At 37.9% G+C, this 15,968-nt stretch overlaps 1 protein-coding gene across 3 annotated transcripts in view; it reads left to right on the forward strand.

The window, feature by feature from the left end:
- ABCB1 (ATP binding cassette subfamily B member 1) overlaps positions 1 to 15,968 on the forward strand; it is an 82,416-nt gene that overhangs the window by 40,516 nt on the left and 25,932 nt on the right. For 2 of the 3 annotated variants that reach the window (XM_045004931.1, XM_045004933.1), the window contains 9 exons: positions 119 to 322; positions 1,184 to 1,354; positions 4,165 to 4,326; positions 5,568 to 5,729; positions 6,838 to 6,984; positions 8,056 to 8,160; positions 11,771 to 11,848; positions 14,605 to 14,688; positions 15,607 to 15,810. In XM_045004931.1, the coding sequence (XP_044860866.1) occupies positions 119 to 322; positions 1,184 to 1,354; positions 4,165 to 4,326; positions 5,568 to 5,729; positions 6,838 to 6,984; positions 8,056 to 8,160; positions 11,771 to 11,848; positions 14,605 to 14,688; positions 15,607 to 15,810 (1,317 nt within the window). The remainder of the gene's footprint in view (positions 1 to 118; positions 323 to 1,183; positions 1,355 to 4,164; positions 4,327 to 5,567; positions 5,730 to 6,837; positions 6,985 to 8,055; positions 8,161 to 11,770; positions 11,849 to 14,604; positions 14,689 to 15,606; positions 15,811 to 15,968) is intronic. The other variant, XM_045004932.1, reaches the window with a different exon arrangement.

A 15,968-nucleotide genomic window follows, 5' to 3' on the forward strand; every position in this document is an offset into this window, starting at 1 on the left:
TGCTGATGTTTAGATGGCAAAATACAAATGTCTTCCTAAATAATATAGGTAATTTTGGAGGAGTGTGTATCCTTGATTGGGACACTTACATCCATGTTTTAATTTTCTTTACATTTAGATTACTATTGATGGGCAGGATATTAAGACACTAAATTTAAGATATCTGAGGGAGATTATTGGTGTGGTGAATCAGGAACCTGTGCTATTCGCTACTACTATTGCAGAAAACATCCGCTATGGCCGTGAAGATGTCACTATGGAAGAGATTGAAAAAGCTGTCAAGGAAGCCAATGCCTACGACTTTATCATGAAACTGCCTCATGTAAGCAAGTCAACTCTGTTGTCAAATTCCTCTCTATTAAACCTTCTAATACCGAATAGCTCCTTAAGAGGAGTTTCCATAACTCAGAAGTTAGAGTGAGCTAAATCCATAATTGCCAATTCCAACCTTGCCAGGGCTTTTTCACATCTTGCTTGAAAGATGATAGAATCAAAGTAATTTTAAATCTGCAAGTCATGGTTTGATGAATACTTTGCAGAGATGGTTTAGACCAGCAGTTATCAAACTGTGAGTCAGGACCCCAAAGTGGGTTGCAACCCTGTTTTAATGGGGTTACCAGGGTTGGCTTAGACTTGCTGGGCCCAGGGTCGAAACCTAAATCCCACTGCCCAGGGCTGAAGCCAAAGCGAGAGAGCTTCAGCCCTGGGTGGCAGGGCTCAGTTTACAGGCCCCTTGTCTGGGGCTAAATCCCTTGGGCTTCAGCTTTCTCTCTCTCTCTCTCTCTCTCTCTCTCTCTCTCTCTCTCTCCACACACACACACACACACACACACACACACACACACACACACACCAGGGCTCGGGCAGGCTCAGGCTTCAGTCCCCACTCCTGGAGTCATGTAGTAATTTTTGTTCTCAGAAGAGGGTCGCAGTGGAATGAAGTCTGAGGACCCCTGCTTTAGACTGAAAAATATCAGAATCCTGCAAACACAAAAAATAGGAAGATAAAATCATATGACCTGCTTATGATACAGTCTCCTTGGCTGTGCTTTGGTAAAAGAAAAAGATTTTGTGGGCATTGCAGATTGAGCACATCTCTGTCTTTACACTGTCTTTTATTAGTATTACATGTTAAAATAAATATATCATTGAGAGATCTGAAAACCTATCAATACCTTTGCAGAAGTTTGAAACCATGGTGGGAGAAAGAGGGGCACAACTGAGTGGAGGTCAGAAACAGAGAATAGCTATTGCACGAGCTCTGGTTCGCAATCCCAAGATTCTTCTGCTCGATGAGGCAACTTCAGCTTTGGACACTGAAAGTGAATCAGTTGTGCAAACAGCACTGGATAAGGTCTGTATAATTTTAAAACAAAAATCTTTAAACTTTTCAAATTTTGCATAAGCAGGTGTGAGCTAAACTTTCTGAGTAAATTTTAATTTATATATAATTTATATTTATTTGCCATTGACTTGAGGGTATACTGAAATGCTTTTAAAATAAATACATTTAAAAACACAATTTGAAATTCCAACTCACCAGCAATATATTTAGCTAAATGGCTTCACTAAAGGTTACATTTACTTCATCACTTCGACATTTTTTAAAATTTTACCCTAATTTTTTAAGGCAGTTGGCTACACGGATCTTTGCCTATCCTGTATTCTTTGTTGTCTGTATTGTGCATGTGCCCATGTTTACAATATAGTTCAACTTATTACTCAACCAGTAGCAACCACATCCTTGAGACTTCTTTCCCCATCCTTTCTCGGTCTCATTATGTGAGTATTCATATTACTTTATGGGTAAGCATGACTGTATGTACAGTACATACTTCCAAAATGAGGTTCCATCAGCCTCTGTCTGGTCTTTCTGGTGTGTCTGCCACAGGGACTGGGGTAGGCTGGGAAACATTTGTCTAGCTGATGATTTGGACCGGATATATGTACACCCAGCCCTTGATCAGTCGCACTCTGTGCTTCTTGGCAATATTATGCAATCCAGGATTCTATCACATGCCTTTTGTGGCACATATAACAGTGTGACTCCTGGTCTATCCAGACATCTGCATCTCCTCTTTGAGACACTGAAGATTTTTCAGAGCAGGATCTGCTGTTGTGTGAGGCATATGGGAGAGAGCGTTATAATTTACCTCTGAAAGATTTGCCATGAGCCAGGCGTTCATGGAGTAAATGCCATCAGCTACAATAGAAATTGAATCCCCATCGGTCCCCTACTTGATTAAGCTGGATTGAGGGTGTGTCTGACAGGATAAGAATTATGTGATCCCCTAAATTGCTAGCGCAATAATCATGCTCTTGATATTCATCATGTGCCTCTATGAGTCAGGATACCTCCCAGTGCTGCTCCTGGAGCAACGTAGCTCTACTCTATCCTACCAATGCAGGTCTGTGCCTTAGAGGCAAAACTGAGCCCTTTTGAAATTTAGAATTTTATCCAAATTCTCCAATATTCACATGGTGTCTCTGCTCCTGAAGCCTTTTCCCAGCGTGCACAGTCAGGAACCTCTCTTCCAGCTCATAACTCCTCCTAGAAGTGATTCGGTTGATGGAGGCACATTGTTTGGAGAGCATTCACTTGTCCAAACTGTGAATCTGGATCCCCACAAATCTTAACAGAGCGCCTTGCATCAATACATCTGATTGTACATTTTTTGATGATATTCCATACAGGCTGCTCTGGGGCCAGAAGCCTGGGCTTCCAGGGTCCTTGGCCCCTGCCTGGGCAGTCCTGCCATGGGAGGGCTTCCATGCTCCCTGCCATGGAGTTGGGAGCTCGGCAGTCCAAAAGGCTGGAGTCTAGAAATCCTTTGGGTTCTCAGACTTCTACTTTCACTGTCATGGAATTGGGAGCCTACAGGTCCTAGAACTCTGGGGAAGACCTGCCATGCAGACTGCCAGGGGACCGCTGAGGTTTCCAGACCCCTCAGCTAGCTGTTGCTCAACTCCAGACTCAGGTCTAGAGAAGGGGGACTCCTCTTTTCAGTCTCCCTCAAAGATCTGCTCAGTTTATAGTTTCTGCTCTTGCAGAGAGAACCATCTGGCTCTTTTGTACTTATACTTAATTATCTTCTGTTAGGGTTTGCTTCTAACTTACAGGAGTCTTCTTAGATACCTTGAAATTGTCAGGTTATCAGTGTCATATTCTTTTTTCATAAAATACTAACTCCTCCAATCCTTAATTTGTGGTTGGGAGTGGATTTCAACATCAGAGCAACAGTATTCTCTTCACATACAGCTAAAACAAGCTAATCCTTGATTGGGAGTAAAAGATTGTTTCAATCCTTAAAATTATGTAACAATATTAAGTTGTCAGATCTAGGTGCTGTTCTTCTCAGCACAGACCACATGTTACTATTGGCACCTTCAGTGTCTCTTCAGAAAGGAACGTAATAAACAGTCAAACTGGAAGTATATTGATTTTCAGTGAAGAATTGAAACTGAATTACACATAGCTTGGAGCCTCTAGCTGGACTATAAGATGCTTGTATCAGTTTAGTACAGAATTTAGTGTTAAAATTGACATTTAAAACCTTCTCTCATCTGATTTTTAAACCAGCTAACTCAGGCATTTGACATATAATTTGTGAAAATAAGACAACTCCAAAATCAGGTGGGTGATGGAAGTAACTTTATAGAGAAAATTTTAGAGAATTACAGATGTAGCTTTTACTTAGCTTGAGTAAGGGTTGCAAAATCAGGACTTTAGAATTCATTTAGTTAATGTTCGTAAAGTGCTTTGAAGTAGAGCTTTAGGAAAATGCAGGTTTTCCTTTCCCTGGAAACCTCAACATTTCAAAATTACTTTCTGTTTTGAATTGGAACAAAAAGTTGAAACATAAAAATTCCAAAATGTGTTTTGAATTGGCAATGTTGATACAAAAAGTTTAGATATTTTTGATCAAAAAGGAATATTTTGAAATATTGAAACAAGATTGTTTCTGATCTACATTTGAAACAAAATAATTTTGAAATGTTTAAACTGCTTTTGTTTCAGTTCACCTATTCAGAAAATTGAAATTTGACAAAGCCACAATTTACAATGGGAAAATTTCAGTCAAAATATTTCAACTGGCTCTACACTGAAGATGAAAAATCTATATGTACATGTAGTCATTAAATCTACTTTTGTGCCATTTCTAGGCTAGAGAAGGTCGCACCACAATTGTAATAGCTCATCGTTTGTCTACAGTCCGAAATGCAGATCTTATAGCTGCATTTGAAGATGGAGTCATCACAGAACAAGGGACCCATCATGAACTGATGAAAAGAAATGGAATTTACTGCAAACTTGTTAACATGCAGGTAATTTTCCTGTAACCTGTCTTCTAAGTTTCATCATGTTCTGTGTTGCTGATTTTATATTTGATTTTATCAATCAGAGCCCCAACCTCACAACATTTTGTCAACAATGAAACTGTAGAGGAAAGAGTAGGAAGTGTTGCTTGAGACAGAAGAGCTCTAAATTGCGGAACTGGGAAAGCTCAAAAAATATGCACAGGATCAGTGCAAATAAATGGAAATGAGTAAGGGAATTTTTTAGGCCAAAAGTCCTAAGAATATTGGATTAGAGATAACGAAAATTAAATGAGGAAAAGTAAAAACAAATTGTGTCCAGTTCTAGCTCTGATAGATACTCTGAATCCTTATCCATCTATTGAACTTACCCATGCCTCTGGTGAATCTGGCTCCAGAAATTTCTTTTAAATCTGGTCCATCTTCGTCATCCTCTTTATCTCTTAAGTCCAGAATTTTCACAGAGTTCCGCAGTAGTTGGGAGATTTTGCTTCCCTTCTTCAGTATTTGGAAATATGCTCACTGAGAACTCACTTCTGCCAACTTTACTCACAATGAGCCTGATTCTCATTTACATTGAGACTGTTCTACACCACTCTGACAATGGAAATGATCTTAACATGGGTGTAACTGGTTTACACCCATTTTAAAGTCTCCTTTATACTACAGGCTTTGTCTACACTACCTCACTTTTAGTGACACCGCTGTACTGCTACAGCCGTGCTGCTAAAAGGTGTTCAGCGTAGCTGCTGTTCGTCGGCAGGAGAAAGCTCTCCTGCCAATAAAAAACTTCCTGCCAACAAAGCGCTGTTCACACTGATGCTTTTCGTCAGTAAAACTTTTGTCATTCAGCGTGTGTTTTTTTAACCACACCTAAATGACAAAAGTTTTCCAACGAAGTTCCAATATAGACAAAGCCTAAGAGAACAATGCAATGGAACTCAATGCAAACAAGAAACAAGCTCAATAAACAGCACTTTATTCAACAAATTGTCTTATTTCATTCTTGAGGGGTTAGATTCTACTCAACCTGAGTCAGAATGGCAGATCAGACTATGAGCCCAGAGAGGATCTTCAGAAATACAGTTAATCTGTTTTATCACCACTAGATTACCATATATCATTCAGAGCTGATCATTATTCCATTTAGTTAATAGTGGTTTTGGCTACTCTTGAGTTTAATCATTTGGAAGTTCAAGATATTATATTAATAAATTATTTTCTTAGCATGCTATTGTGCCCCATTTCAGACAATAGGAACTGAAGTTCAGTCAGAAGAAGAAGCTGAAAACACCACCAAAGTGGCACTGAAAGAATCAATAGGAAATGGCTTGAGAAGGAGATTGACTCGAAAAAGCACCAAGAAGTCAGAAATACAGGATGATAGCCTTGATGTGAAAACTGTTCAACCTGTATGTGTCTTTGCTGGAAATATTTTTTTTATTATGCTGCATCTAGTATCCTTTGTTTCCTTAGTGGGACAGTAATATTCAGGTAGAAGTGATTTTCCCATCTAATGCATAAGAAAATGCCAAGTTTGCAGAGAGTTCACTCAGTCTGAGATAGGAGAAGAGGGAAACTCTTGCTTAAGGGAAAGTAACAATAAATGTTAATATTGTGTGCAAACATGGCATACAAAGACTGGATCAAAATCTGATAATATGGTAAAAACAAATAAGGATGCTTGTTAACGAGTTAGTCTACAGAAGTACTGAGAGACCTGAGTGGATGTGGGGGGCAAAATATTTGGAACAAGTATGTAAATTCTGAATCACATTTTGATCTGGTCATATTCATAACTTCTTTGGCTTTGCTAAACATGAACATTTATACAAACAAACTGAGGCTTTATGGAAAGAATTTAGGTCCATAGCTCATGAAAATAAATTGACTAAATTATGAAACAGAATGCCATGAAGCAGTCTATATAGGTTATATCAAATAGTCATGGAGCAGAAACAAAACCATGTAATCATTCACACAGTTCACCTCATAAATTCTGAATATCATATAATTGCTACAAACACTTTGCGATCTGTAGGCTGACTTGTTTGCATAATAAACATTAGTAAAAATGATGATCTAGTTGTGGATAATATAAACAAATTGTTCATAATGAATAATCAAGTCAGATCCACCTAATACCATCAAATGTACTAGCAAAAACAAATAAAGTGGTCCTAACCCTGCACCTTTTATCTCTGCAACCTCGCTGAAGACAATAGGAATTTTGTGTGTAAGACCTGCAGGATAAGTTTCAAAATATGATTGTCAGAATTAATATACGCATGTTCTAATAACACATTTATCTTTTTCTGTCTCTTATTTCAGGTATTAATATTGTGTACTGAGTAACAGACAGAATTACTGCATATAATTCATGAGTTGTGTTATTAAAAAGCAAATAGTTTTTGGTACCCAGGAATGGAAGCTGGGAGTATGTAATTGACTATCCACCTGCCCTCTTCCCCACACCTTGATGTGTTACATAATTGTTCTAATGAGATTCATATATTCTAGGATGAAAATGTGCCTCCAGTTTCATTTCTGAAAGTTATGAAGCTAAACAAAACTGAATGGCCTTACTTTGTAGTTGGAACTTTTGCTGCAATTATCAATGGAGCTTTACAACCTGCATTTGCAATAATATTTTCAGAAATTATAGCGGTAAGTTCATACAAAATATGCAATAAACTATCACCCACTTTTAACTTTGACTTTGAGTCCCACTTACACTTAAGTTTCCATCTATCTTAAATAATTTTAAAAAAAAACACCAAGAGAAAAATGCAGAAAATACATGCTACGAAAGGAGAACTATATTTAAAAACTAGGTTAATAGTTTTCAGTAAGGTATCTGTGGGGCATAAAAGGATACTGCTAAGGTATTGTTCAGAATTTAACTCATTTTGTTAATTCACAGTTGAGTTTAATAAATGCCTGGAAACTTATAGAAAGTTATGTCTAAGCCACAAATGCATGTATGGTGAAATTCATCACTGTGCAAAGTGCCCAAACAAGGTTTATGCACCGTTTAAGCCCTGTTTTGTTGTTGTTTGTTTGTTTGTTTTTTGGTCATTATTAATATAGAAGAACTGAAAAAAAAATTCAAATTACACAGATGGTTTATCCTTAAGAGCATTATCTTAATAAATTCACATATCCACACAAGTTTAATAAATTGTATTCATAATAATTTCCACATTGCTCTCCTACCAGTTTCACCTTTAAGATATAAAGAATCAAAGGGGTCTTAGACAGTGACAAAAAGAATATTATGTTAATGAGTTAAGTGGTGCAAGGACCTTGTGCAGATGTCACTTTCACCCATTGTTTGTTAATGGAGGGTTGCTGATTCTGAGTGGTTATTTTAGAAAGTAGCAGTAAATAGTTCATTTGGAAGAAATCTAAAGAATTAGATGAAATTTGCAAACAGCTAAGAAAAAAATCTTGGTCCAATATCAAATTTACTTGTTATCCCTTTAATCACGTTTAATACATATATTTAGATTGTACATGGGTATACAGGGACGTTGGAACAATTTTTATAGTGGGGGGTGCTGAAAGCAGAAACCATATATTTGGTTGTTATTACTACTTCAAGTCAGAGGGCGCTGTCACACCCCCAGTACCCCTAGTTCAAGCCCACTATGGGTATGTGTAAATACAGCAATGTAATATGGGAAGATTTGTACATAATTTAGTTAAATAAAATGAACTTTGAATTCTCTTTAATAGGTTTTTGCAGACCCAGACAAGACCGTTGTAAGAAACAAGTCCAACTTGTATTCACTGCTATTTTTAGCACTTGGGATCATTTCTTTGGTTACTTTTTTTCTTCAGGTAAGTTTTATTATTTTGCCCTTAATATAATTGTTCACATTGTTTTAGAAACTAGATCTAAAGATATTAAGCATTCAGTGTATTTGAATCACATAACAAGGGAGAAAAATAATTGATAGTACACTTCCAGTACCAAGTGGACTTAAAGTGCATGTGGAGAAGGTTATATTGTGCAATTGATTTAAGACTATATAGAGGTAAATTCCTCAGATATTAATCTAACAATATTACATTACTTTACAATACTTTTTTTTCCACCACAGGATGCTTTCCTGTTTGTAATGAGTTAAATTCTTTTGGCCAGATTTTCAAAAATACTCTCTAAACTTCCGCATGCAAAATTGTGCACACACCCATTTTCCCACATGCAGAATCACATATTTTTTCTGGAAACTACCATTTTCATGTACAAGTCAGACAACTGTGTGAGTGTGTATAACTGATTTGCACAAACATCTTTATTCAGGTGCAACATAGACTTCCATCACTGCTACCAGCTTTGTCAAATCACTTGTCCACCATTGCACCTTCTTCCAGGCTGCACCTTACACATGCAGTGATTTTTCTAAAAGGATCTGCAGGGCCTCTGCTCCCTTTTTTCCAAATCCAATCTCAAGTCCCACTCTTCTGTGACACCTGCAAGAAAGGAGAGGTTGAGGGGTGGCCTTTGTAAGAAGGTGCAGCTGGGCCCCACTGGCTTCCGCCCCTGCTGCACCCACAAACCAGCCAGAGCCCTCTACATTGGTGCAATCAGCTGTGCTCTTTACAGTTTACTTTCCCACCCCCTTCTAGCTACAGCTTCAGTGTCACAGCCCCCAGAACTGGTAACTCATGCAGACAACAGAGATGAGCTCTCCTAACCCAACCCTTTCCTTCTCCCTCTTGCTTCTTTCCTGCTAGCATTTATGTAGCCCCGGCTAATGAGGCCAGCAGCTGTTCCCCCTCTGCCAATCAGGCTTGGGCTTACTCAGCCAGCTCCTAATCCTCTTTCTTGATTAGAGCTGGCATGACAGAGGCCTGGCTCAGGGCTCCTTAGCCAGCACCCTGTCACAGCCTTGCATAGGTGATATGAACTTGTATCTATTAAAATGTATTTAATGTTGTGAGCTGGCACCCCAGCATGTCAGTGCCCCCCTTTGGTCAGATAGGGCACTGTGAAGAGTCTGCTCAGATTACAGGGGTGGTCAGTCTCCCTTTCTTGTCTGAGTCTTTATAGTCCTGTTCTGGAGGCAAGGGCATTAATTTCTGCCCCACTGAGCTTGCCTTTATGTTTGGCAGGGATTATCTGGCCCTCACCCTCAAGGGGCCTGAAACTCCTTTGGCTCTTAAGGGATAGGTAGAGGAAGCCAGGCCCACCCACTCCACTGGGTTCCAGTTCAGGGCCCTCATTCTGCCACAAGTCTTCCTGCTGTGTCCTGAGCTTCCTACCCCCCTTGGTTCGGTCGGCTTCTGCAGTCTGTGGCTCTGGTCATCCCTTCTCTGGGTCATCATCAGTCTGGGCAGGGCAAGCTCAGGCTTTTTTGCTGTCCCAAGCAGCAAAGAAAAAAAATAAATTAAATTTTAAAAAAAGCCACGATCGGCGGCACCTCGGCGGCTGCTTGACCGCACCGCTTCATTCCTCGGCGGCAATTTGGCAGCAGGTCCTTCACTCTGAGAGGGACTGAGGGACCCGCCGCCAAAGACCCAGATGTGATGTCCCTTCCCATTGGCCGCCCCAAGCACCTGCTTTGTTCGCTGGTGCCTGGAGCCGGCCCTAACTCTGGGGCAGCTTCTCACCAGCTTAGTGATAGAACCCTCATGCTCTGACCTGCTGGTCCCTCTGCTTTTCATCTTTTATTTTCCCAGCTGCTCTGAGGCTCCCAAACAGCACTGGCTGGCAGTTCCTACATTAACCCCTTGGTTGCCAAGCCTGCATGGCGTCTATGCATCCCATGACAAATATATATAAAAAGTGTACGTCTTGAAAATCTCACCATTCCTAAATTGTTTACTTTCTTAGTCCCGGATCCATTAGTATGGATTGCAAAGGCAGACCTCTTTGCCCACCTTGAGTGCTAATTGAAGTCAATGGGGTTGTGTGCAGATTCAGGGGTCTCCCCACAAAGAACAACTTGCATGAGGAAGGCCTTAGATTCTAAACTTTTTGGGACAGGAACTCTCCCTTGGTATTTGTACAGTGCCTAGCATAATGGGTCCCCAGTCCTGATTGGAGTATTTGACTGCAACCACAGTAGAAATTATATGGGTGTAAATAAAGAGATGGCATTTTGAAATTTGGCCCTTAATCGACATTTTTTTTTAAACAGAGAATGGGTTACATTTTCAAAATGTGATGCTGAAGTGTCACCTACAAAGTATCTGCACACATGTAATCATGTGTATGTTTATAAAATATGTATTTGCATGCACAAGCAGGTATCTGTTGGTGCAATTGCCCATTTTGTTTATATAAATGTCTCTTTATATATGGATGCAACATAGAGCCTGAGTCTTGAAAATTTAACTATATGTGTGTAATAGAAGTTATCATTTTTATAAATTTGGGGATGATGTTATAAATTAACATGAATGGTAGAAGTGTATTTTGATATGGCACTCCCAAACTAGTGAGAAGAAATTAATACAAAGATGTATCCATTTCATAAGATGTTTACACAGTATGCATGCTAAGATGTACATTTAAATGTGTCCAGTTACTTTTTTTTAAAGTCACATAACTGTGGTAATTTTTTTACTTAATTACTGTATAGTTTCCAACAATTAAAACTAGAAAAATAAATTTGTTCAATATAAAAGTGCCATAGTAATTTTGCTTTATATCATATAGAGGAACTAATATATAGTTGTGTCCAGGTTTTATATTGAAATAGTATAAAATTTCTCCGCTGTAGAAATGTATTCAGTAGATTCTGAGAACAACTATTTGCAGTAGATTTGTAGAGCTGTTTCCCAGCTGCAGTTGTAGAAAGTGTGGTAATAAGCAAAATTATAACAATAATGCTACTGACAAAAGTTAATGTCATGACAGAAAAAGTGTCAATAACATGTTTCCTCATCATTTTCATTGTCATGGTCCCATTTATCACCTACTTCCTATGACATTACACTGATTCATGCTTGTGACTAAAAATAAGTTTAGCTTATTACCAAGTGCTGAAGCACTGTTGATGTGTTAGGACTAGATGGCTTAAGTGACTTGTAATGGAGCACTGAGAGTGAAATCCTGACTCCACTGAAGTCGATGGGAACTTTGACATTGACTTCAATGGACCAGGATTTCACCCTGAGCCTTTTACCTTAAAGTCACTGACCCATGTAGTTGTGATAGAAAATTGCTCCCTGAAGCACATTAGTGGAGCAATGTAGGAAAATGTGCCTTTGCTTTACACTTTTTATTTAGAAATGAAGGACTTCAATCCCTGTGCTCTAAATCTGCTATCTCTCAAAAGTAGCAACTGTCTTTTAAAAGTTTTTTTAATTGTTTATAGCTAAAATATTGTGTAATCTATACAATATGTTTTTGCCTATGTAGATACAGATATTCATGTGCTTATCTGATAACGTCAAAATAGTTGTAATTATGTAATAACCACTCTGTTTATTCTCAAAGGGTTTCACGTTTGGCAAAGCTGGAGAGATCCTTACAATGAGGCTTCGATTCATGGCATTTAAAGCAATGCTTAGACAGGTAAGATTAATATGTATTTAGCTTTCCAGAGTTTTATATATCCTTGTTTGTTTAGGTTTTTAAAATACTGTAAAGTTTCAAGTCATACTATGACCTTGTCTACACAAACAACTGCCCTGATTTATTTAAATTAGTTTTAGAAACTGATTTAAATAATTAAGTGCAATCTCCTTTTGTGGACACTCAAATCAGTTTAAGAAAGACTTACATTGATTTTATCTCAAGTCATATGAGGCACTTTTGAACCAATTTAAGAGTGTCTGCACAAGGAGGCTGGCTTATTTAGTTAAATCAGAGCAGCTTTTGAATGTTGACATGGCTTAACTGCGTGACAGAGCTAGGATGAACAGATAGCAACTATGAAAACTCAGGACAAGAGGTGTGGGGTAGTAGGCACCTATATAAGACAAAGCCCCAAATATTGGGACTGTCCCTATAAAATCGGGACATCTGGTCACTCTACTCAGAGCATAGTGTGCACTCTAGGAACCTGATTCTGAAATTCCGACTCTTGTTCTAAGTATGAAGTTTTGCACCTCCAGATAAATGCACTTACATATTAGGATCCACAATTAATTATTGTCACAGATGATAAAATTGACACATCTGACTGCACTCACAAAAGTAGAGACTGAGTCAAGGCCTTCTTAAAAGTTAGGCCCAATAAATGGAGAAATCCTATGGAACTTCCCATATTACAGAAGTCATCGTATCCATTCACAGAATAGCAGGAGGCCTAATGCTATCTAGAGATACTGGTGATAGCACGCTGAGCAGCAGGACTTACAGCACCTTTTAAAAACAGAAAGCATGCACTCCCACTGTACCAGCCTCCAGTTGCTAGCCAATGAGCAGCAAGGAGAAGGACCCTGCCTAGGCCCTTTATCTGCCATGCAAGCCCTTTTTGATTGTGTGGTTCTGCTAGTTGTACCCTTTGTGTTCTTAAGGCACTGCCTGCAGCTTTGTGACAGCTTTGAACACAGATGTACTCGAGGTAAGGGATTTCCTGTAAGCTCTCCCAACTCTAATGCATCTGCTCAAAGGCAGCCAAAATTTGGACCTAAAGATCTTTTTTCTGTGCTGCCACCTTCATCTGTTGCTTTTTCTGATAGTTGCTTCCTTTTAAGCCCAGCCTTGCAGAAGTGTATCTCCAACCAGATAGAACTCCACCCCTTCCTCATCCCCTTCAGCAAGCTCCTTCCACAGCACCCCACTCATCTGAATGTGCAGTGAACTTCAAGAGCTACCTTGGACCATATTAAATTGTAACTTGCATAGGCAGTTTATTTTTATCTCTTTTTATAATTTTTTTTTTTAAAAAGCAAAGAAACAATGTAAAGCTAATGTTTGTTCTATACAAGAAAAGGGCTATATACTTTTAAACAAAAAAGTCAGGAAATATAAAAGTTAAGCTTCTCACAGTAAGTTTAGATCATCCTCATTATTACTAGAGCTGAATGAATAACTGATTTTTCTGGCCAAAACTGAATTTTCATTCAGGTTGAACAAAACCTTTCAAACACGGTTTCAAAATGACATTTCAAAATGAAATGGTTTGTTTGACATTATTTATTCAGTTGAAACTATTCAATGAATTTGACTTGTATTAGTGAATAGTGTCCATCACCCTGAAAAAAACTGGTTACTTACCCATATTGTAACTGCACTTTTTGGTGAACTTACTATTTGACTGAAAATTTCCTTCCAACTGTAATCATTACACAAGTGGACCACATCTTGTAAATAGTGCAATCATATTACTAAAGTTATGCATGTGCTTCAAGTGATTCAGGATCAGGAATTTATGTTTTCAATTAATTAATATGTAATGTGAATGAAATAATGTTCCTATGAAAATTTAACTTTTACATTTTCTGACTTTTCTGGTGTTTAAGTATATCACCTTAATCTCGCATTAGTATGTTTTTCCATTTAACTCAGTAGCTATCACTTTCAAAGTGCTTTAAAATCATTACCCAATTGCTACCCTAAACATATTAACCCATATTGCTTTAGAGAGATAAAAGAATACAATGAATTAGCCCTTTCTGCAGAATGTAGTAGGGTGCTGTTTTCAAATTTTAGTACAGATGTTCTAATTAATTTTCCAGCCCTACATAGACATTTTACAGATGTTCTTTCAGACTCCACAAAGATTTGTCAACAGCATTCAAAATTCAGAGACTTTTCAGGGCAAACTCATCTTGTGTTTTGTAGATTTCACAGCAGTTTATTATATGGTAAAACACCTAACAGGCTTGTCTTAGCTACTTCAGAGAAGAAATGCCACATTAATCTGAGTTAATCTTTTTAATAGGCTTTACATTAAGTGAGACTGTGTCACTTTCAAACTATACTCATCAAAGTGGCAAATTTCATAACATTAATATTCTGTGCAGACCTGATTACCAAAAATAAATCAAGCCCAATCCATTTACATAGATGATACCTGCTGAAATTAGTTAGCATGAGAAAACACAATGCTGTTGTTGTTAATGAAAATTACTGGCATTTACAGCTTCAGGTAATTTATACATCTTGAGTTATAAAATACTTTGCACTCTGCCATGTTTATTACACAATCAGGGCTAAGAAACTGATTAAATCTAAAGAACTCCATACACTCCTCTTATAATCCAAGTTGAATTCAATTATCTTTTGCAGCACTAATTTTTCATTTGTTTTATTTTGTGGTTTATGGAAAGTAAACTATAGTTTTTCAGATCCTAGTAAACATGTTTCATGTCATTTTGTAGGACATCGGCTGGTTTGATGACCCTAAAAACAGCACTGGGGCATTAACTACAAGACTTGCTAATGATGCCTCCCAAGTGAAAGGAGTATGTAATGTACATTGTTTTGGCATTTTTCATATTTGGGTTGGCATATAGTAATGTTGTACTATGGATTATATTTGCTTTATGGCAATCCTAATTTTGGTGACAATTGAAAACTATTATTTATTGAAAGGTTTTGGATGTCACACCAATGTATTTTATAATGATAGAGAACATGATATATATTTACAATATAATATTCTAGTGAACTATTAGTGCTTATAGTCTTATTGCTGTTCAGTGCTATGTCACCTACGAATCCAATTAACTATGAATTTATTTATTCAAGGAGTCTGTTTAAAGTTATCAGTCTAATCACATTAAGTATGTATGTAGCACCCATGACCATAGTATCTAAGGTTCTAAGCCAGCAAAACATTTAAGGTTGTGCTTGACTTTAAGGATTTTAGTAGTCAGTAATTTCAGTGAGCCTATTCACATGCTTAAAGGTTAAACACGTATTTAAGTGTTTTGCTGTACTGGGATCTAAGTGATGAAAAAATGGTTAGTTCAAACTCCCACTCCATCAGTTAGGCAATTGCATATTCCAACATGTTCCTGGCAGATTTGAAGTTATAGTTGTAAATACAAATATATGAGATTTATAAAATCCCTGTTCAGCCTTTTTAGAGGAGTCTATAAATTACTATTTAGAATCTGAAGTGATCATATGGAAACTAGAGGGAGAGATGGAGCAGCAGCAGCAGAAGGTGATCTAGACGATGGAGTGATCTTCCAAAGGATATGCAGAAAATCCAACATTGGGGACATGTCGAACTAGACTAGATCATTACTCTGGGGAATAATCCTGATTTCTAGATATGGTCTAGCTCAAAAGTATTTTTCATGTCTAATTTCTATGTTATTGCTTTATGCAAAATTATGGAATACAGTTGTTTTATTTGGGTTTTGTTGTTCCAGGCTACAGGTGCCAGACTGGCTTTAATTACCCAGAACATAGCTAACCTTGGAACTGGAATTATTATATCATTTGTCTATGGCTGGCAGCTGACCCTTTTGATTTTAGCCATTGTGCCAGTCATTGCCATAGCAGGAATCATTGAAATGAAAATGTTGTCTGGACATGCAAAACAGGATAAAGAAGAACTAGAAGTTGCAGGAAAGGTGGGTTCCAGTGAAGTTCATCTCTCTTTTTATATTCTACCATACAGTCATGTTCAACGGGGCTTAGTAATGGATCAAGAATATATTCTTTCTTAGGGAAGTGGAACTCTGCATTGTTGTATTCTATTCTTTGTATATGTTGATGTATCTGCTAGATA

The sequence above is a fragment of the Mauremys mutica genome, chromosome 2 (genome assembly GCF_020497125.1).
Source record: "Mauremys mutica isolate MM-2020 ecotype Southern chromosome 2, ASM2049712v1, whole genome shotgun sequence".
Taxonomy (NCBI): Eukaryota; Metazoa; Chordata; order Testudines; family Geoemydidae; genus Mauremys; species Mauremys mutica.